This window comes from Tiliqua scincoides, chromosome 6 (assembly GCF_035046505.1).
Source record: "Tiliqua scincoides isolate rTilSci1 chromosome 6, rTilSci1.hap2, whole genome shotgun sequence".
NCBI classification, from domain to species: Eukaryota; Metazoa; Chordata; class Lepidosauria; order Squamata; family Scincidae; genus Tiliqua; species Tiliqua scincoides.
In genome coordinates, this window is record NC_089826.1 from 7,012,072 (window position 1) to 7,034,647 (window position 22,576).

Sequence of the window (22,576 nt, forward strand, 5' to 3'; positions counted from 1 at the left end):
CTTCGCTACCACTGCTGCATCACAGACATGAAACAGCATGTAGTGAAGGGAGCCCTCATCCCACAGCTCAGAAGAGAGGTCAAGTTGTACTCATGCTGAGAGCAGTTGCGTCGGGCCAGCACGGGCTCCAGTAAGTTTCCAGAGGGCCAGAGGCTCACTGTAGACTGGGGGCTCCCTAAGGGCCTGACTGGGAACCTCTGAGGGCCGCAAGTAGCCACCGGGCCGGGGTTTGGACACCCCTGTATTAGACCTATGAAGAAAAGGCAAGCAATAATTAAAGATAGGAAACCCATAGCCATAAGCATGGAGTAGGACTAGGAGCACCAATTAAATTAATCCATAATATTAATCAGGTTTGGCTAAAAAACAAACAAATTAAAATGTGCATTAGGAAGCTGCCTTGCTCTATCTACAGCTGAAAACTTTTTGGTGAATCTGGACAAAACATTCAATGTGACACCAATGTTGCCCCAGTGTTACGTGTATTTTGCATCCTTCTTAACTTTTCCTATTTATATCTCAGTATTATACTTGCTTTATCAGCAATAAAAACGTAAGCATTTCTGTTTGCTTTAGTAGTTCGACATAGCCGGGGATGGGATGTGGGACTGTGTGGAGCAAGCCTTGGGGTAACACTTACGGAGGCAGCCCCCCTAGAAGGAAGAGAAGATGCTTCATGGAATGGAGTCGGGCTCACGCCAACCTACCATGACTGGGAATATGATCGCAGCCACTGTGGACTTCAGGATCCAAAGGAGAGCCAAACACACAACCTGGAGGAAAGTGAAGAGATGGACCCTGCGAAGGGGGACATGTCGTAAGTAGATAAAGTCAGGCTGGTGCTTCAGGGGCATCAGGAGCAGCTTCAGACGGTCCATGAACTGAGATGGAGAGAGGAGAGCTTGCTGATATCAGTGTACACAGATGCACTAATACAGGGGGGAAAAATGCAGAACCTCTATTCCTAACTATCTGCAATGCTGACTGAGGCTTAGAAGAGGAACCTGTAGGATTCTGTCCTCAAAGATAGCCATGCAGATTGTCAAAGCCCCAGTGCACACACGGGCAGGACGTCTGGTCTAGAGGGCAGAGCCTCCGTTAGCCCGAAGATAACATCAGAAAGTCGCCAGTTCGAGGACACCGGCAGCTCCCTGAACGGCTGAGAATGGCGAGACCTTGAAGCAGCTGACAAGCCCAGCTGAGTGATCTCACCTGCTCTTAGTGTGAGCAAGAAGCGTCTTGGCTGCCCTCCATGTGAGAGATGGAGCTGCTTGTCAGCCTGCGTGGGAGAACTGGAGGTCAGAAGCGAGACCAAACCAGGAAGATCCGTTCTGAAATGTTGTTGGTTCTTGAAAGAGAGAACCTCTATGATTGTAAAAATCCCCTTGAGGGATTTAGAAATGCCTGCCTATATAAACTACCTTGAATAAAGTCAGAGGAGTAATCCAATGACCAGAAAGGCGGTATATAAATACTCAGTCAACATCATTATCATCATCATCATCATCATCATCTCTGAGTCAGCAAGGCCTCTCCCTTTATTCCAGTGCTGGAGATAGCTGGTTGCACATATCACCACTGTGTGTGTGGGAATAATGCCTCTTAACACAGGTTTCATTTCATAGTGAGAATACTATTCTCATGCAAATCTCTCTTGAGCTTTAAACAGAGGAACCTGTGCATAAATGAGTTTGCTCTCCATCTAATGGAGAATTAGGGCTGGTCTACTTGTTACCATATTCCCCACAAAAGAAGCTTTGATATGGCAACTCTCCTCAAGGTCTTTTGCCACATGGATCCTCCTGATAGCATCAGATTCCATGATTGGCCTAGGAATTTGCAATGCCAATAGGAGTAATCCCATAAACAAGCCATGCAATATGTAATAACTATGGCAAGGGGATAGTGAAGCTTCTTGCCATGGGACTCAGTAATGTTTAGACCAACCAAGAGCTTCACCTAGATAAAGAGCACACTTGGTCTCCCAATGCACCCCCACCTAAAGCATCACTGACCTTCACATGATATGGGGACATCAATCACAAGCACAATAGGGATATGTACGAACAGTATTCTCCAACGTGGAAAGTGAAAGGGAGACAACGACCCATGCTTGCAAGGACTTCCATGTGTGTCCTAAAGGTGTTGGAAATTGCCACAAGGACAGGTTGACACGGAGGTCAACTCGTAGGTACCTTTCCATTTTAGTCAATGAAGAGTAATGTGTTCCTATATATTGCTCTGTAAAACCACATTACCCCACCTGTGTGGTTAGCTCTTCTCTCTATGCTGAGAAAGAGGAACACACACAACACAGCTCCTTGTCTTCCGACTTTCCCTCACTTCACTGGTGCCCTAGTCACACCTTTGAGAAGACATTCTGAACAGCCGGCCAGGCCTCCACACATCAGAAATGTCACGAATGCAGTCTAAGCACAAGCAAGTGTTAAACAATAAGCTCTTTGTCCTCTGCCAGCACCCTGGCCCACTGCCCACAGCTGGCTGACTCTACCGCCAGATTAATTCTGTGAATGAAAGCCAGGGCCATATTTAAGTGGGCCCAAATAAATCTCTGAGGGGAGACACAAAACATGCACCCTTTCCCCCCTATTAAGCACACGACAGCAACACAACTAGGTGCCAGGAAGTTAACAGAAACATGACCAGCTTCTTCTTCATGCCACTTCAAGATGGCACGCTCTCCAAGGAGAGGAGGCTCCTCTGTTACAGAATAGTTTCTCAATGTCAAGAGCAAAAAGTGGTGGAGGCTTCTGCTACGCCACGTTTATGACCAGCAAGCTTCTCGTGGGCTGGCATCAGCCCAACCAAATCAAGTGAAGCCCCTCTGTGAGTAGGAGGGAGCAGGCCTCTTTTCAGTGATGCGTGTCTGAGCAAGACATTATTAGGCCACACACACTATAGGGCAGGGCTCAAAGTAGGGTCCCCGTTATAGCCATTTACATAATCATCGATTCTGCGATAAGAATTTTTTTGAATCCATTTCAAAACTACAGCAATTCTTTTACTGTTTTTCCCCATAACATTTTATGCAGCAAGATGATGCAACATTGTACGGGGGGGGGGGTAAAAAAAAAAACAGCAGCCCTTATTGGTTGCTGCCATTTCTCCCATAACCTCCATCAAGGCCTCCTATCCAATTTTCCGGCGCAGCTGTGCCAACGGGGTGTGCGCTACATCCTATGGTGGGTAGGCAGTCACAGAGACCTCCTCATGGTAAGGGAACATTTGTTCCCTTCCTTGGGGCTGCATTGTGGCTGCACCAGTGCTGGAAAAATCAGACAGAATTGGGCCCTATGTCTGTATCTGCTCATTTGACAAAATCACTCATTCCTGTTCAGAGGGTGATCTGCAACTTGTTCCTGTTGCACCAGTGCTGAAAGCTGGATAGGAGTGGACCCTCAATGCTCCATCAAGATGCAGTGTCTCACAGGGGAGGCTGTCGAGGGAAATCTGACAGCTGCCAAGCAGCAGAGCTCAAGGGGACCAAAGCATCAAAAAACACAAGCAACAGAGGAAGGGTGCCAGTAATTCAAGCCCTCTTTTGCACTCAACGCCACCCCGAGTTAACCCATTTTTGCCCAGCGCACAAGTGTTCACATTTGGTCCCTGTTGCGTATATGCAGCATTGAACAGAAATGGTTTAACTGAACCGCAATCATCATAGCCAAGTAGGCTGTGCAAAGTTTGTTCTGTGTGTGTGTGTGTGTGTTTCTGTACAAACGTAGCATAGTAATATATGTAAACACAGGTCAGGTTTAACAGGTTCCTCTGAATGAAAATGAGGCAGAGGAGGAAAGGGCAGGAAAAGTTATTCAAACGGTCTTACGGAAGAGTAACCAGGTGAGTGTCAGGAGAAAGACACACACACACACACACACACACAAAGGGGCTGTAAAGCCAAGTGGTAAATTGCATCACAGCTACCATTTCGGGCAAAGAGCTAACTGTTAAATTGCGCCCTGTCTTTTTGCTGGCCACGAATGACCTACTTCAGATATGTGAAAAAGAGAGAGGTGGTTAATGTTTACCGTCTCCCCGACAAGGGCCTTTGAAAAGTTGGCTGTACGTATCAGAAGGGCCTTGGTTGCTATGGAGAAAACTTACCTGCACTCCATTAAGAGACGCAACACCCATATATAGAAACACTCCGTAGAGCACAGGCATGGGGATAAACTAAGAGAGGGAGAAAAAAAGGAGGAAATGCTGAAGTCAACAATCTGTACTAATGGAGTTCATCTACAGTTAAGCTTGTAGGAAGAGAGTTACAGACAAATGCACATCTGATACTACACTGGACATGGCGAGAGGCTTCATGAAAGATTACACTACTTCTGCCTGCGGTGCCAGTTCTGTGATTGACCTTTCAGACGTGCGGCTCTTTACTTGTAAACGCATATGTGGACATATGAAATGGCCTCCTCCCGAATCAGACAACTAGCCCTTCTGACTCGGTACTGTTCACATGGACTGGCAGCAAGCTGCTCTAGTGTCCACAGTTTCACGCTGGTGTCCTTTTCAAGCCTACTCAGAGATGCCAGGGATTGAACTTGGGACCTTCTGCATGCAAAGCACATGCTCTACCCCCAAACACGAGTCCCAACCCTCAAGAGCTGCCATACTAATGAGAAGGGCATCCATTCACCAACAGCCTTCAAAGTATTAAATCACGTTGCTTACAATAGGGCAACTTTTGGCTTCAAACAATCAACTTATACACCAAGAACCGGGAACCAAAACTGCTATGTTCCACTGCTATTTATTTTTCTGCCTTCCCCTACAAGAACTGAGACTACATTAACAATTTATTTCCCAACCAGGCAACCCCATGGGGAAGATTTTCAATTGTTTAATTATCAGTCATTCTGTAATGAAGGTAAAGGTATCAGGCCCTTCCTTCAGATGGGCATCCAAACAGTGCTATTTACTATACCATCAACAAAAAATTAAGGCCTCTGGCCATAGAAAATGGGATGTGTTTGGAGTGAATGCAAGAGGCCTTCAGGATTAGCACAGTTCTCTCATTTTACCAAGCAGGTTTTTGATGTAGACCAGAGAATTTTGGTTAGGTTAATTCACATAGACTAGACAATGTGTGAGCATTCTGCAGAAGGCTTGCCTTTGGAGAGAAAAAGTGATGCTGTCTACTCTGAAAGTGTTTTAGAGCCTCAGACCTCATGACCTATGGGCGGAATGCACTGCAAGCTGGGCACATGACAAAGGTACTGAAGTTCTTTCACCCAGTTTGCTGAGTGGTGCACATGAAGTTTTGCTGTTGACTTCCATAGAAATGCACTCAGTTTCTACATGGGAGATTGCTGACACATTCACATGCCTTCACAACACACATCCATGTGGCCCTCACCTCAACATCTCAAAGCAGAGCTAGGAAGAGACTACAATTTCCTACCTCAAGCTTTTGAGAACCAGGCAAAATTGACATTTATAGACAAAACCAGGTGCCTGGAATCTTTTCTTCTTCCTCTTCAGTATATATGAAAAGGGGTCTACCGGAGGAAGAACTCAGGCAGGGTGTGTGAGTCTATCATTTAAGTCTACGGCTGTGATCAGTTGAGACATGGAATGTTACGGTCTCAGATGACTGAATACGGAGAGTGGAGGGAGAGAAGAAATGTGCCTGCTCAAGCCCCTAACAGCCGATATTAAGTAACCTGAGGATAGGTCATTAAGGATGAGGTGATGTGTGATACGTCCCAAGAGGTAGAAGAAACCTCCCCTTCCTGCACCATACAGGGATGTTTCAGGATGAAGGAAAAGAGGCACAGGTTCCCAACCCCACTGTCCAAAATGACACCCCAATGACACAACACAGCAAGGAAATGCTCAGATCCAACCCTCTATGCTGTATAGCAAGGGTGTCCAAAGTTTTTGGCAGGAGGGCCACATCATCTCTCTGACACTGTGTCGAGGGCTGGGGGAAAAAAAAGAATTAATCTACATTTAAAATTTGAATAAATTTACATAAGTTTGCATAAATGAATATATTAAAGATGAACTGATATAAATGAATGAAGGTCTTGCAATAGCTCAAGGCCTATAAAAGGCCTTGCACAAAGCAAGGCTGGCCTTTCCTTTGCTGCCGCTACTGCATCACAGAATGAAACAGCAAGCAGTGGAGGGAGCCCGCATCCCACAGCAAACATGAGAGGTCAAACAGTTGCCCACACGCTGAGAGCAATTGCGTCGGGCCACTGCGGGCTCCAACAAATCTCTGGAGGGCCAGAGGCTCATTGGAGTCAGGGGGCTCCTCGAGGGCCGCATTGAGAGGCCTCGAAGGCCGCAAGTGGCCCCATGGACGGGGTTTGGGCACCCCTGCTGTATAGCATAGTAAGGAAAGAGCTCCAGGGGGCAGGAAAAGATAAAAGCTTTATTTTTTCCTTCCCTAGATCTGTAACCCCCACCTGAGTCTTGAGAGGCAAACCAAAGCACCTGTCCCTTGGTGCCAGAACAAAATATTTGTGCTTTGGACTCCTTACTGTCGCTCATCTGGATCCAAGGATCAAGAGAACTATCAAGAACCAAGCCAAGAGAACTAATACAACACAGAATATCTCCATGCCAGAGCACTACGTTGAAGCACAAGATGCAATAACAGCAGCGGCCACTGAATGGCAGCCAAGGAACACTCAACAGCCTTTCCATGTTAAGTTGTAACTTGCTTCTACCGGTGTGTGTGCTTCTTGAGTGTCTTCCCCACACAGCTGACTAAGAAACCTTTAAAGCTGAAGTCTATTAGGTCTGTACCACCTTAATATATCTGTCAGTACACCACACACTCCTCCTGTGATCTGCAGCAGCGTACCATGATTCATGGATATATCTTGGGCACCTCTCCAGTTCAGACAAGTAGCATGGCACAGTGGACTGAAGAAAGAATTCTTTTTTGCTGTACTCACGGTACATGTTCAGAAGGGAGGAATTACATAGTACAGACCTCCCAGGACTGAAACACTTCAGAATGCAGGATAAGAATGGCAGGTGTGAATGTTTCCCACCCTAGTATCATGGAAATCTCCCTGTATGTGGAAAACCAACTCCTCCCACTACAGTAATGGAACTTACTCCCAGGTAACAGCAGATAGGATTCAGGCTATACACACTTACCTGAGCATGAGCCTCTTTAAACTTAATGGGGTTTACTCCAAAGTAGCCATGCATCAGGAGTACGTGCTGTTAGGAGTACCCTTATACTGGTCTGCTCTGAAAACAATTTACCTTCCTGAGAAGCAGCTCAGTTGACTGATAAACTAAAGCTTCCTTCCTTATGACCCTGCAAGAGCTTCTTAAGCTGCTCACCTTCAGCAATTCCTGTCAAGCTGTTCATGACCTGAGCTCTGTTTGGCCTCTGGTTTCTTCTGCCTGCCCCCCTCTTAGCTACTTGCACAGGAGAAAAAAACAACTCTTCAGTCACCTTCTTATTGAAAAGTCTACATTACCAGTTGAATTGCTGAACCTGCTGAATTTCTTGTATTTCCACAATTGCGTCACTCAAGTGTGTATTACACAAGTTCAAATGTTATCCTTTTAGGATCTTAGAGACACAGTACTTCGTGCATCATTTTCTAGAGCAGGAGAAACCCCTTATCCATTCAAGACCTCAGGGCTCAGGGCGACACACCTCTCCAGTAAGTGTGAAGTGAGGGCCACCCTGTTGTTCTAACAGGTGTTACACATGGCCGACAGGAAGGTGGGGCACCACTTTGGGAGGTGGTACAGTTTGCTCCTTCCCCTGTGTATGGTCCCCTCTCATAGGAAGGTGGAGAGCTCTCTGGGGCATGTGCCGGTTGGCTGTCACTATTCGAGGGGATGGAAGATGGCAAAGGAGGAGAGAAGGCCCTGGACAGCAGGGTACATGGGGAGATGTCATCTAAGGAAGCCAAACTAGGAGAGCAGGAGAAAGGTCCCCTCCATCCTTAAGCCAAGGCCAAGGGGAGAGAAAGTGGAACAGGCAGGGCTTGTCAGCAAAAGACCATGCAGGGGTTGCAGTCACCCCCGGAAACCTTCACAGGTGCAGGAGAGGAGCCCTGGTGTCGAAAGAAAAATTAACAGAGCCTATATGTTCAGAGGCGCTGTATAGAAAACAAAAGTTTTTGCTTTCATGAACTGCTTGAGAGCATCCCAGAAACGTCTGGCTGGCCACTTGTGGAAACCGGATGCTGGAGTAGCAGGAAGCACTGGTCTAATTCCAGCAGGGCTCTCATGTTCCTATTAAGACCAGTCATGAGCTATTTAAGTCACTGTCTGTTCATAGGAAATGGAAAGCATGCATTCACAAAACACTGACATTTCTAAGAACTAATCAGAGTAAAAAAATAACTGTTTTCCAGGCTGCGCAAACAACAGCCACATTAAAAAAAAATGCTGAAGATAAAAAATGTGTTCCTTTCAGCCAGTTGTTAGAATTACCCAAGTCTCATGATTCCTGTGTAGTTTCACCTGTTGACTGACAGATTCTATTCTACAAGAGAAGTTTTTCTGGAAACAACCCAAACTAGAGCCACCTGGTCCAGCACTATTCTTTCAACAGTGGCCAACAGCTGCCCCTGGGAAGCCCTCAAACAGGGCATAAGGGCAATCACTCTCCCGCTGTTGCTCTCCAACTTTCACAGGCCAATCCTAACATGCCCTGGAGCATGCAGGCCAGAGCAAGGCTGGGCCAGGTTGCAGTGCAACTCAGACTAGGGGGAATGCATTCCCCTTACCCCATGTCACGTGGCAGCTGCCCCATGGGGCTTCTCGGATCTGCACCATCTAAAGAGGTGCCAGATCCTGGCTCTAGCTGCCTCCTGGGTCCGGTCCTCCCACCTGCCCACCCCCCCAGAACACCGTCCCCTAGACTCCCGCACTGGCCTGACTCAGTTGGCACGAACTTACCATTCTGCTGGCGCTGGATTCGGCCTCCAGAGTGGCAAAGTGCCTTACAGCACCTCTGGGTTGCACTCTGAGAGGTACTACACTGCCCTTGAACTTGGAGGCACCTGTTCACAATACTGCAGTGCCTAATAGCCATGGCTAGACCTGCACTCCAAGAATTTGCTGAATCCCTTCTTAAAGCCAACTGAGTTAGTGGCCATCGCTTGTGCAGCAAACTCTACACATTAACAATGTGTTGTTCTTCATACTATATACATATCACAAAAAACACTCCTCTTGCTTTCTGAGATGCCATCGATCTCACAGGAGTAACTTCTAAGTAATCATGCCACTAGAATAGTGCAGCCTTAGAATTTGTGCAGCATTATAAGAACTCGAACATTTGCCATCATAAGCACATGAAGGAGATATGCGCCACCAAGCACCTGAAAAATCAAGCAGTTGCAATTGGCTGTAGCTTTCTGGCTGTCTCTATTGCACACTTGGACATGCTCTTTTCTCTTCCACACTCAACTCAGTATATCCCAGCAAACCCTGGTGAAACGCCAATGTAGCTACAGTAATATGCAAAGGAGTTTTCAGAGCTTTTAAAAGGGAAAGACTTCCTCGTTCTCGCTACACAGTCCTTCACAAAAACACATGCCAGAGGTTTGCTGTGGCCCAAATTGTCTTCCTTTTATTTATTTTAGGGAACCTTTAATCTGCATAATTATAAAAGAAACCTAAAACCTGACTGCTTTCCAGCCAGATTCAGGCTTTGTTCATCAGCCTCTTGTACTTTTACAATCCCCCTTTCTTTCTCCATATTTTAAAATTTCCTTTTTCTTTCTTTTAATAAACTAGTTACATTTTGACCCATGGTCTCCTGGGTTTGTGTTCATGGGTAATTCAGTGGGTTGTCACTCCTCCTCACCCTGCAGCAGACACTACTCTGGGTTTGGTTTTTAATAAGAATCTTTGACCTAAAAGTTTGATTACAACAAATTCAACATAAATTGTCCTATAAACAATAAAACAATACACAGTCTAAAATAAAACATGATAGCGAAAAAACAAAGCCAGCAGACCATAAAAGAAATGTAAAAGCTAAGACTGGAAAAAATAGGATGCTTTTAGCCAGGTGCTTAAATGACAATAGCAATGGTGCCAGGTCAACATTTCTAAGAAGAAAGTTCTGAAGGTCGAGTGCGACCACTGAAAAGACCCTCCTTCTGGTAGCCACCTGCCTAACTTCTGATAGGGGGAATTTGGAGGAGGGCCGCAGTCACAGATCTTAACTGATAGGCAGTTTTGCATGGGAGAAGATGGTGCCTTAGCTCCTAGATACTGCTTCCACCTTATCAGACTTAAGAACATACCTGGGGGATATGTTGTTTCTGCAAGTTGCCTGCTCATCAAGCCAAGCAAGAGACACACCGTCTCAGTACTAGAAGATTCTGTCCTAGCCAAGTATAGAGGCTGTTGATGGGAAGGCTCTGAGCAATCACAGTGAAAGAAAAATGCATTCATAACAAACTGCGTGCCCATACCTTATCATGAACTAAGCTATGCCATTAGACAGATCTACCAAACGCGAGGAGGAGGAGAAGGGACATAAAAAAAACCCAGACCCTTGAATGGACTCATTTTCGCTGACAGTTTTAGTGGGTACGGTCCAGTTAGCATTTGATTTATTACTGGCACTGCAAGGTGTTCCCAGTTAGCATCTGATTTATTACTGGCACTGCAAGGTGTTCCAACAAAAACCCACCACTGATTTTTACTGAAGATGCTGGAATCCTGCCATGCCTGCTCTCACTGGGATCATTCTGGGTTACACAAGTCTACCAGCTCACACTGATTCTGTAGCTTGAAAACTCCCCTCTAGAAATATCCCATACAGAAGTGCGTGAAACGGAGCAAGGTCTACTTAAAAACTAATAACAAATAGTGCACCAGCAGAAAAACAAAGAAAGAACAAAATACGCTGCACGGAAAGGTCAATCAGAGAAATATCCTAATGGAGGAAATGAGATTGAAACAAAAGATTTATGATTGTATGAAAGGAAAATCTTTTCTTTCCAAGGAAGTATATAGAGAGTTTGGCTGACTTCACCTCTCACATTGCTTTTTTGAAATGTTACTTAAAATAGCACTTCTGAGACATATTCTTTGCAAGTGCCGCCACTGCAATAATTGCAAAGTCCAGGTACAAGTTTCAGCTTCATCATATAGGGTCAATGCTGAATCAATTTCTAATCACCTAACCATGGTTAAGACAAGATCACCCTTTCCGGGCAAGACCTGCTGCTAAATGCAGACCAACATACATGTGCTTCCCATGAATGAGTGAATGAATGAATAGTATCCTCGCTTCAGGGAACTCTTTGGTTATGGTCTATGTCCCTGTATTAGGCTGTGCAGTTCAGGGACTCTGTAAGCCTGGGCAGGCAGCTCTGCCATGCCCTGTCCGGTGTGTGGCAAATTGGGAGGGAGGCTTAACCTCCCAAGCTGAGCTCTGCGCAGACTAGATGACTTTCGGTGACAGGCCAGATTTAGACCACAGGCTGTAGGTTGCTGACCCCCGACGTAGAAGGTGGGTGAAACCTTTTGTCTCCTGCACATGATTGAGATAGCTTTAACATAAAAAATAACAAGCATTTGGTCTGCAATGCCTTCCCTTGTCCCTGCTCACTTATTTTATTTCTTAAAATACTGGTGTGCCCTGGTATTTGCTGGGGGTTTTGTACCCTCGTGGATACCTGAAACTGTGGATACCTGGGATACCTTTTAAAAAAAAGGGGGGGGGGAAATTTTTAAAAATCTTGATAAAATAAGATTGTTTTAAATGTTCTCCTGTCTTTTTAAGAGGTGTCCCTGGTATCCATGGATAACTGAAACCATGGATACCGAATACGGATACCAGAGCATGCCTCCATCTTCTGTTTTTAAAATCACAGCAACCAGGCTCTGTCACTCTGCTTCTGTTATGTTTTATTACAATTCCTTTGACTACATTAAACTTATTAGTAGTAGTAATAATACAACACCATCTATGTGTGCGACACTTTATGAAATATTACAAAACAAGTCCCTTTCCCTGGGGGATCACAATCTAAAACCAATGCAAGGAAAACAGCAGGAGAAGGAAGTGGATGCAGGGATAAACAAGGGAAGGGCATAAAATTATTTCATTTACACTTACTTAGACTTAGTTATAACTGAGCATGGCGACTGCATGTCTGGCTATTTGTTGCAGTAATTTGCTTAGTTTTTCAGGGTTATGTGGAGGATGGCAGAGACAAAAACATTAGATAACATTTACCTTCAAGATGGGAGCCATGAAGACTGAGATGCCGGTCAGAATGAACACGATTACTCCAGTCACTCTCTGCTCTCTGAAATCAAATCCAGCAGTGAATAAGCAAAGCTCTCAGTTTAAGGCACTTTTCACTGTCACATGGAAGATGGTGGGTTTCAATCTCAAAAGCATTTGCAACAACGGTTCTAACATCAGTAAAAGGAATTCTCTCCTGCAGGCATTGAGGAGAACCTGGATGCCCTCAAACCATGCCCAGGGTGCAGAAGTGATCACTGAACTAACTCTCATTTTGTGCCTGGCACACCAAGCCAGCCTTAAATGGTTTTCTTGAGCTAGTCAGAACAACATGCATTGGTTCCATGCTGGTTTCTCTGGCTACCAACCTCTTTTTGGGAGCCAGTCCCTGACAAGGTTTACTCTGCCACCAGTCCACCTACCCATTTACTGCCAACCCACCTATGTCCACTCTCTGCGAGAGACCTAGATAGTGACTTCTGCCCCCTGATGAATGCCACTCAGGGCTCTGCCTGGCATCAGGACTGATTTGCATACCTGACTCCCAGGAACTTGGGTTGTTCGCCAGGGGCCGATGTTTCTGTCTCCATCTTCAAGCTATCAATGTGTGCAATGGAGATCACTGTAGCAGCAACATACCAGGGCAGGCCCATGAAGGAACATATAATCATCAACACAGCCACCCAGAACAGGTCCAGATGATAGCCAGCACCTTTCTGCAGAAGTGAAACAGGGGGGAAAGACAGTAGCTTAGACTGCTGCACCAACAGTGAGATATCATTTCTGTGACATACATTGATGGTGTAAAGCCTTTCTGTGAAAGGGACAAGACTGTGATAGGGGCAATCATACTACTGCTTGCCAACTCCTTTTCATCCAGTGGGGTTGAGACCCTTAGCCAGCAAGGAAAAAAAAAATGATTTGGTTTTTGAAATTTATAGGTTAAAATCAGTGGTACTCAAATTTTTCCGGCCACTGGCTCCCTTGATCCCCGTGGCTGTTGACCATGACTCCCCATCATGTTTCTGAGGGCTGGAAGTGACATCATTTAACAGGAAGTGGCCAGAAATATTAACTAGATTAAATATAATATTATAATTATTATAATATATTAAATATATATTAACTATATTAATATTAATTATATTAATCATATCATTAATTAAAAGCAGATCTTAAAAATATATTATTAATGCACAGCAATATACATGCTTTATAAATGATCAGCTGCTGATCACTGTTGGAGACAGGATGCTGGAGTAGGTAGATTTTGTCTGGTCCAGGAGGACTCATTTTTTTTAACTTTGTAAGCATACCAATGGAATTGTTTTATCAAATAAACTTTGTGAACAACCAGTCTGACCAACATTACACACACACACACACCCCTGTGGACCCCAGTCCAACTAGTCATTTCTCCCATTCTCCTTGGATAGGATTGAACCCTTTATTAATTTAATGAAATTAAATTTTTCCAGCAACTGGTGGGGAAAACAAAAATAGACCATGAAAATATAATCAGAGCTGATAAGGATTTGGTTAGGAAGCTGATTTGTCTCCTATACTAGGAGATGCACAGCTCAAGCTTATCCATGTCTACTCAGAAGTAAGTCCCATTAGAGTCAATGGGGCTTACTCCCAGGAAAGTGTGGATAGGATTGGACTGGCAATCACCTCATCAATGGCTGATAAGTATTCCCTTCAAATAGCAAGATTCATCACTTTAGAAAGACAGCCTTTCCTCTTCAGTCAAACAACAAGATTAATAAATCACTTTAAAAACAGTACCCTTTTTCTGCTCCTGGCCAAGTAAAGCATGTGCTTGTCTCTCCCCTCTCCCTTTGCCAACTACATGGAAACAACTTTAAGACCCCTGATGACTGATAAATAGGAAGCGTTTTATTTGGGGAGGGGGAGGAAAGCGGGAAGGTTTGGAGATTGAAAGGGGGGAGTGGAAGAGGGAGGGGGTTGAAAAGAGAGATTTCACTTTGATGAGAAGCGATCCCAGGCTGGGAACTAGGAACCAACCAGACAAGGAGCAGCGAGGGTTAAGGACTGCAAGCCGAGCATGCTCGGCACTTGCCAGATGGGGGTTGGAGTCGAAGAGCTTTGGAAACAACATGCAGGGAACACAGAAGGCGGCAGCCTCGGAGTGGAGGGAGAAGAGGGCGGGGCGGCAGCAGCCACTCTCGAAGCTGAGCAACTCCCGTTGCTTAAAAAAAAAGCACAGAAGAGGGGAGAAGACAGGCTCGTATTCTGCCCAGGGGTGTGACTGTATCGCTGCCAGAGGATGTCCCACGCCTCCCCTTTGAGTTCCTGGTGCCTCCCTAAGGAGCTGTGTCTCACAGTTTGAATAACACTGGGTTAAAATCCTTAAGCAGGCAGGGTATAATTTAAGGTTCCTGGTTTCCAGGAAAGTAAAATGCACAGTGTGAATTTAGATTGGCAGACAATAGATAGAAAAAGACTGAGAGATGAACAATCAAACACTTAATGACTGTGGGAGGAACCAGAAAGGATGGTGCTTCCCCTGACAAGTACCCAGAGTCAAGAAGCTACTGCTCTTAAAGAAGACTTTGAGAATAGTGGTGGGAGTGGGGGAGGGAGAGAGAGATGCCCTTGCAATATAATCCTGTTCACATTTATTCTTACATTCCAATGAATTCAATGGGACCTACTCCAAAGTAGCATGCCTTCATGTATAAACATAGCATTTGTAGAGCTGTGGGGGTAGTTTGAAAGCACTCTCACCATGTTCAGTCTAAATGTATCATTTCTGAGTTCTGAAATCCACTCTTCAGCTTTTCAGACTGGGTTCAGTTTGAATGGGAAACAGTCAGGCTTGGATGAGGCAATTGGCTAGTGCCAGTGTTATCACCAACACACACAAACTCTGGAGCAGTTTAGCAGCTGCATTTAAAATAGTCGCAAGGTGGTACTGCTTGTTTTAAAAATAAAGTGCAGAAATAACAGAATAATTGTGTGTCATCGTCTCCCCTTTTTAAAGAAGCCTGCTTGATGCATGGGGGAATGGAAGAAACTGGTGGGTCAGCCAACATTAGACTCCCTTATATTGTCATGAGAAAAGGTACACTATGAAGGTGGCATCACACTGGGTGACACACAGTTTAAGTGTTAAGCCTATCTTCTCTTCACCTTTTGATTAGGAATGCTAAATGGAATTCAGATCCTCTACAAGCAAAAAACTGCAGTATGAAAATGATTTTGTAAGCCACAGAACAGTTTAGAAATAGCTTTTAACAGGAACAGGGCCTAGGGCAGTGTGCTCTGCAAATCTCGAGAAGCATCTAATTGACAATATAATCACTACAGCATTAGCATTTCCTTTCCTCAAAAATCCCTGCATAGAAATGAGCACAGCTACCATTTCTATTTCTCTCTACCATACCTTTCTCTCTTGCTCTCTCTCTTTTTAAAAACACACACCTTTACATGGTGCAACTTTTTTATATTGAAACATTTCACCCCAATGTATTAGAACATCTGCTAATAAGGAAAAGAATTACTCAGCCAATCACACCATTCAAGTTCTCAGTGCAAACCGGCAGGATTATTTTTTCCACGGCACAAGCAGATCATGGAAACAAAAAATGTTCTAGAAGGCACTGGGGTACAGATATCACTGTATTTATACCAAAAAAATGGTTCATAAGTAACATTTATCAGGTTGATCATGATAAGTATGTTGAGTAATGCATATGTGGGGGCTGTAGTTAACTAATTTCAATGAATGGAGAAATGCAACCATTTTTAAGAAGGATGAACTGGGGTTGAGAGAGAGGAACTGCTTTCCATGTTTACACACTTTACTTCTTTCATCCCACAGCTAGTTTCACAAACCTGTAAAAACAATACCCAAAACGTGCACAAGTCATTCATTAGAGCAAGGAAGGAGGCACTTCACACATCAGAGGAGCAGTTTGCTTTGTCAAACTGCCTTCAATTCCCCCCCCCCCCAACAAAGGTAGTCATCTGGGAAAAAAAAATCTCAAATGTAGCTGCAATCCTTTAGCACTTACTTGAGAGTGAGGCTCCCTCCATAGAACATAGGACTTGCTTCTGAGGATTGCATAGGATTGCGCTATTAGTTGATTAACCAAGGGAGTTTTCAATTGACTGATTTAATCATTCAGCACAAATTGGTTGATGATAAAACCTAGCCATTGTCAACTCCTCTGTTGTTGGGTGCCCGGTCCCTAAAGGCATCTTCTTAAAAAAAGGCACAACTCCCCTTATATATAGGAGGGAATGCCTCTTCCAGTCAATGTTTTAAATCTATCCAATTATTGAGTCACATTGCAGCCATAGAGAAAACTATTGTCGGTCTCCAGTCAATATCTACCTCTGATTCGGTATTTATGGGCAATAAAAGGCAAGTCATATACGTGCAGTGATCCTAGAGTCCTAAAGGCTACAATGGATGCCTTTTCCAAGACATCTAAAAAGTGGTGGGGAGGAAGGAGGTTGAACAGAATTTCCCCAGTCAAGGGGGCAGAGCTTAAAGCATCAGCAGGTACAATTCTTTGGCTTTCATTGATGCTACGTCAGGGTATGGCCTCACCCCTTTCCTGGTTTCCCTTGCCAGGTACTAGTTTAACCTTCCCTACGCAGAAAGTGACCTGATTTGCTATGAGACTAAGAGAACTGCTTAAACTTTAGAACAGACAATAGATCTCCAAAGGAGATCTACTGTGAAGCTCTGGGCTGTGTCAAAACGGCAGAGACACAGACACTGGGTTGCAACCAAGAATAGGGCTATATTGAATTTCCAGACCCCGTTTTGTGTAAATCTATGTACTGCTTGCCTAGTATTCACCCCCAGTTCAGACATGGGAGGCTGGCAAATTGCAAAACAGCCAGTTCTGTGAAGCAGCTTAAATGCCAGCATTGTGCAACAGCACCTTTGGAAAGCAAATATTATACAAATGATTCACGCAACTGCAAAAAATATGAGGAACTCAGAACCTGGTGAGCAAAACTCTGACTATATAGCACACCTTGGTCTAGTTCTGACTCAGGTTGTAAATCTTCAGGCTTAAATGCTTGCATGGGGTAGGATAGGCTGGGATAGGCGCCAGCCTGAGTACAGTGCTTTAAGCAACACATTGATTCCAAATATTTGGTTTATGCGTGGATGTTTGCCTTCTGCACTTCTGTAATACAGCTGTGGCTTGACTGCTTCCTTCTAGGCCAATTTCTTCTCCCCAACCCTGTGGAACTCCTTGCCACAGGATGTGGTGATGGCGTCTGGCCTGGACGCCTTTAAAGGGGGATTGGACAAGTTTCTGGAGGAAAAATCCATTACGGGTTACAAGCCATGATGTGTATGCGCAACCTCCTGATTTTAGAAATGGGTTATGTCAGAATGCCAGATGCAAGGGAGGGCACCAGGATGCAGGTCTCTTGTTGTCTGGTGTGCTCACTGGGGCATTTGGTGGACTGCTGTGAGATACAGGAAGCTGGACTAGATGGGCCTATGGCCTGATCCAGTGGGGTTGTTCTTATGTAACCCATGGCTCAACACTGTGTGACTGGGGTTTTTTGTTTTGTTTTAATGTTTTACTTATTGTTGTGATACACTGTACATTTATTACAAAGCTCTGTAAGCTGTCTTGGGCATTTGCTGCGGCATGGGAAAAGAGGAATGTACATACATACATACTACAGTAGAAAATACTGACACATATTTTCAGATTTCCCTGAAACCATGGGGTTAACTCTTAACGCAATTTACTTATTGCAGCAACTGTTACCCTGCACATGCCCAATCTCGTCTGATCTCAGAAGCTAAGCAGGGTCAGGCCTGGTTAGTACTGGGATGGGAGACCGCCTGGGAATACTGGGTGCTGTAGGCTTATACCATAGTCTTTCGAGACTGAAGGCTGCCAACGATCTCCCTATACTGAACACTATCTCCCAATCTTGTCTGATCTTGGAAGCTAAGCAGGGTCAGGCCTGGTTAGTATTTGGATGGGAGACCGCCTGGGAATACCAGGTGCTGTAGGCTTATACCATAGTCTTTCGAGACTGAAGGTTGCCAACCAATATACTTATTAGTTTTTAAAATTTTGCCATGAGCTCTCAAGTCACAGGTCGCCCCGTGCCTAATTCCAGCCTAACGTAACCATGTACCAACCTTGAGTTTGTGTTCTTTCCGGTTGACAATGACAGCTGTGATTTGCTGGTCCATGAAGATGAGGATGGTCACTAGCAATGCAGGGATGGCTGCTGCCAGGTATACCCACCAGGGGTTCCCTCCAAATGGTGGGACAAACCATCCTCTGTGAGGGCTTGTTGGCTTCATGAGTGAAAAGACGGACATTGCAATCAGAGAGGCATGACGTAAAGCAATTCCCACCCCAAATAAGCACTTTATAAATTTATCAAGGCATCAAATTCATTGAGAAAAATCCGGAGGGGCTGTTTTGGAACTAGGATAAACAACATGCGAACAACAAAGTGTCGTAGACTTGATCTCACTCCCAGGGCTTTGGGGTGCTCAGAGTTGTTGGTTCTGAACCCTAGAGCCCTCAAAGATCCCTGTTCGGTAGTACTGCCACCACCCTGTAAGAGCCAGTGTCTCAGTCCAGGGAAAACCGAGACCCTCTAGGCTTAACTATATCCCTTGTAGGCACTGAGCACTTTCTTTACTTAAAGTCTCAGTCCTCAAGTTTCTAGTCCACAATGAGGATTTTTGGTAGCTTGCTGAGCGGCTAGGCAGGATTCTGAACCTTTGTTCCCAGCAGACAATGAACCAACATGGTAAAAGGATTTTTACTTTATTAAGTACATAGGGTTACATAAGGTTACAAAAGGCAGCAAATGCTAGAGGCCTAAAAACTTCTAGGAAACATCTCAGCATAAAACAATAAAGCTAACTGGCTATCCCTATTATTTCCTAACGCTCACCTGGGTCAGCTTCTTTTGTAGATCCTCAGTTACCTATGAGGCCACATGGTCCTGGCCTGGGGCAGGATGTGCACCCACGCCAAAAGACAAACACCAAAGACGAAGACAAAGGGCAAAAGGCAAAAGACACCCCTTTGGCCTTTGTTCTTATACTTCTCATGCCAAGAGGATGGTGTGACTCTCTACTCATTTCAAACTGCCCAATCAGAACTCTTAGGGACAGAATCTTCTGGAAGTGGGGCTGGATGCTAGTCCTCCTAGTTCTCCCCCTCCCCACTGGAGACTCATGGCGCCTCTCTGTCTGCTGAGGTGCTACACCATCACCTTCCATGGAGTTGTAAATTCCTTTCAGCTAGGATTGCAAGCCCCTTGCAAGCCCCTTCTGTGTTACTGGGTTACTTTGGTTCAGGCTTTGCAATGCTACTAGGCCTGAACTGCACATATTCATGACACAAAGACACCTAAGTGGACCCATTTCCTTACAGTGTCTGATAGAAAAAGCAGAAAAAAATTCAAAGGAGCAAAGAAAGCTTCGAAACACATCAGGCAAAGAACAATGATGGTATTGGCCATGCCTTGGGCTTGAGCCCTACATAGCACTACAGTGCTGCAGCCACTTCCATGAGGTCTGAGCTCCACGATGTAGCAGTCACATCTACAGTGAAGAAGCAGGTGAGACAGGCAGGTTGCAAGCTAATGTGCCACATCAGTGCTTCACACCATCTGCCTGCCCCGCGAGGTTCCTAGCTGCAGATATTCCCACTGCATCATGGGAGATCTGGCCCACCAGGAGAAGCACCCGCAACACAGAGGCGCAGGCATGAATCACACTCCCCGCCTCTCCTCCCGAGATCTGAAAAGGAGCCTTTGACTTACCTTGAATTCATTTGGCACAAGGAGCTTTGGCGTGTCCACACCTACCAGGGCATCAATTCCACAGAAGATCAGGATAGAAATAACGATGGCAAAGTCGCTGATCAGTTTCCTTGCCTGAAAATGGGTTTTAAAATGACGTCAGAGTACTGCGGGCAATGATTTCACTTTGTTTAGATAAGCCGCTCCCCCACAGTGTGTGTCTGATGGCCTTAGAAAAACTTGGAAGATATTCTTATAAAGGAAAAAAAAAATCAAAAGGGCACACAAGGGAACTGCTGTTCTTCCTCCAAATAACACAGTAACAGCAAGGCCAGTAGCATAGGTATGGGGGCGGTGGGGTACATCAAGCAGCCCGTCGCACTCACTGTCAGCACCATTCTGGCAGCAACCACAATGCACGGGTGCTCAGTGATTGGTAAGCATGTTTGTATGATATACATGGTTACAAAGTCAAGTTTGCCCTGGACACATTTTATGCTTTTACACACCTGCCATTCCTACTTAACGATGCGCAAAGTGGCCCTGGACATGCTGTAATAATGGATCTGTTAACCAAATAAAAAAGTTGCCAGGTATAAAAGCGAAATACTTACAGTTGTTGGGAAATACCGACTGGTTTTGAATTTCTTCAAGGCCATGGAGCAGGTGTAGGTGCCCAGGAAGAGCATGCAAGACATAAGGGTGATGTCAGGAACGTAGTTGCAGTTGTTGCCTGCGAGGACTCCTCCATACTTCAAACACTCCTTCTTTGTCAGAAAGGACCAGTCAATTGTGCCATTGTGCTATAAAGAAGACCAGACATGGTGCCTATTAATTTGTGGCCCTCCATCACTAGGAACATCAATCAATTGTGGCCCTCAATCACTAGTAAGGCTTTCTGAATTCAGGTGATGGGGAGAGTCTAGGCAGGCCTGGATGGTACTATGTTGCAAGATCATGATATTACCCACAATGCTGATGGGCAGCGATGCAGCAATTTTATTGTTTTAAACAATTGTGTTGTATTTTAGTTATTTGATTTTTCTCTGTAAACCGCTTTGTGAACTTTTAGTTGAAAAGCGGTATATAAATACTGTTAATAATAATAATAATAATAATAATAATAATAATAATAATAATAATAATAATAATAATAATTTTATATTGTGTCGGCTATTTTAAATTATGTTTTATCCTGTGAAGCTGCATTGAGCCATGGAAGAACACAATAAATAAATAAATAAATAAATTAGTTTATAGATGGGATATGGCTCCTTGCCTAAAACTGTAAGACAAGGAATTTCTTGGGCGATCCAAGACTACATTCAGAGCCTAGCAGTTCAGGGTACAGACTGAGAATGAGTGTACGAAGCTGCATTACACCAAATCAGATCAGATTCATCTAGATCAGTATTGGCTACCCTTCGCTGGGTACTTGCTCACCAAGACCTCCGGGAGAGATTTTCTTAAACAAAGTTACCCAAGTTTCCTTTAAAAATAAATAAATAAAAGAATCCTACTCCAGTACTTAAAAATAAACCAGGCATTGTAATTCAGTATGTTGTGTCGTGTTGTAACTGATTTTGTAAATTAAGTCTAGCTTTAACTGTTTAGCTCAGGGGCGTCAAACACAAGGCCCGGGGGCCAGATGCAGCCCTCGAAAGCTTTTTATCCAGCCCTCAGGCTCTCAGCTTCTGAGCAGTGATGAGGTGTTACAGCTGAAGGAGCAGTCCACATGAAAACTGGGCTGTCCCTTATCTTGAAATATGATCAAGGTTTGCATGTTTTCTCTTCTGTCATTTGCAGCTAAGTGAGAAAAAGTGCTTATTTTTGGTTATGACCTGTTTAATGACATCACTTTCTGTCTAATGACATCACAGTCGGCCCTCAGCAGACATGATGAATTCTATTCGGCCCTCTGTATGAAACGAGTTTGACACCCCTGGTTTAGCTGATTGCCCCACTAGATAAGGCTTTGTAGACCCGTGGGTCACTTGTTGCTCCACGTTGTCTGAAGTCCTTGGAATGATGGCACAATGTAGTATCTGTGCACAACCATGCGTAAGAGTGAGAAATCTGCTCCAGAGAAGTTTGGCTTCTCACGTGTGAACATAGCCTGTAGGGATCTACTAGTAAAGGAAGTTTTCCCTTTGCACACATAACAAAAGTTCTTCATGGCAATCTTCCTCCGGTAAATCATAGACTGGTGAAATGCATGAAGAGGACTCTTGCAGCCAAACATTCCACCCCCAAGGGACATTTTGGCTTACTCTCTGCTGGAAAGCTGGCCTTGTTGTGAGGAAAAGCTTCATGTCCCTGGTTTTGGCCATCAAATGTAAAAATATCCCTTTCCTGCTAGTCAACGTGTCTCGGATTGGGCAAGCTTATTGGGTAGCTTGAAGGTACCTGAAACAAGAAGTACCTTGTCTCCCTTTATCGAACTCTAGATTATAAAGTTATTGGGGCAGGGATCAGTCGACCCAATGAAAGTGTCGACCCAATGTGCGGCGGCAGTGAAGAAGGCCAATTCTATGCTTGGGATCATTAGGAAGGGTATTGAGA

The 22,576-nt window shown here is 44.7% G+C and overlaps 1 protein-coding gene and 1 pseudogene across 1 annotated transcript in view; one reads left to right on the forward strand and one right to left on the reverse strand.

Moving 5' to 3' along the window:
- Positions 1 to 22,576, reverse strand: part of SLC4A4 (solute carrier family 4 member 4) — a 207,368-nt gene that overhangs the window by 11,194 nt on the left and 173,598 nt on the right. The window contains exons 16-22 of the mRNA XM_066632671.1: positions 20,629 to 20,817; positions 20,036 to 20,149; positions 18,387 to 18,548; positions 12,767 to 12,945; positions 12,218 to 12,290; positions 4,126 to 4,194; positions 708 to 881 (exon numbers count right to left, since the gene is read on the reverse strand). Of these exons, the coding sequence (XP_066488768.1) occupies positions 708 to 881; positions 4,126 to 4,194; positions 12,218 to 12,290; positions 12,767 to 12,945; positions 18,387 to 18,548; positions 20,036 to 20,149; positions 20,629 to 20,817 (960 nt within the window). The remainder of the gene's footprint in view (positions 1 to 707; positions 882 to 4,125; positions 4,195 to 12,217; positions 12,291 to 12,766; positions 12,946 to 18,386; positions 18,549 to 20,035; positions 20,150 to 20,628; positions 20,818 to 22,576) is intronic.
- Positions 18,135 to 18,257, forward strand: LOC136656619 (5S ribosomal RNA; annotated as a pseudogene).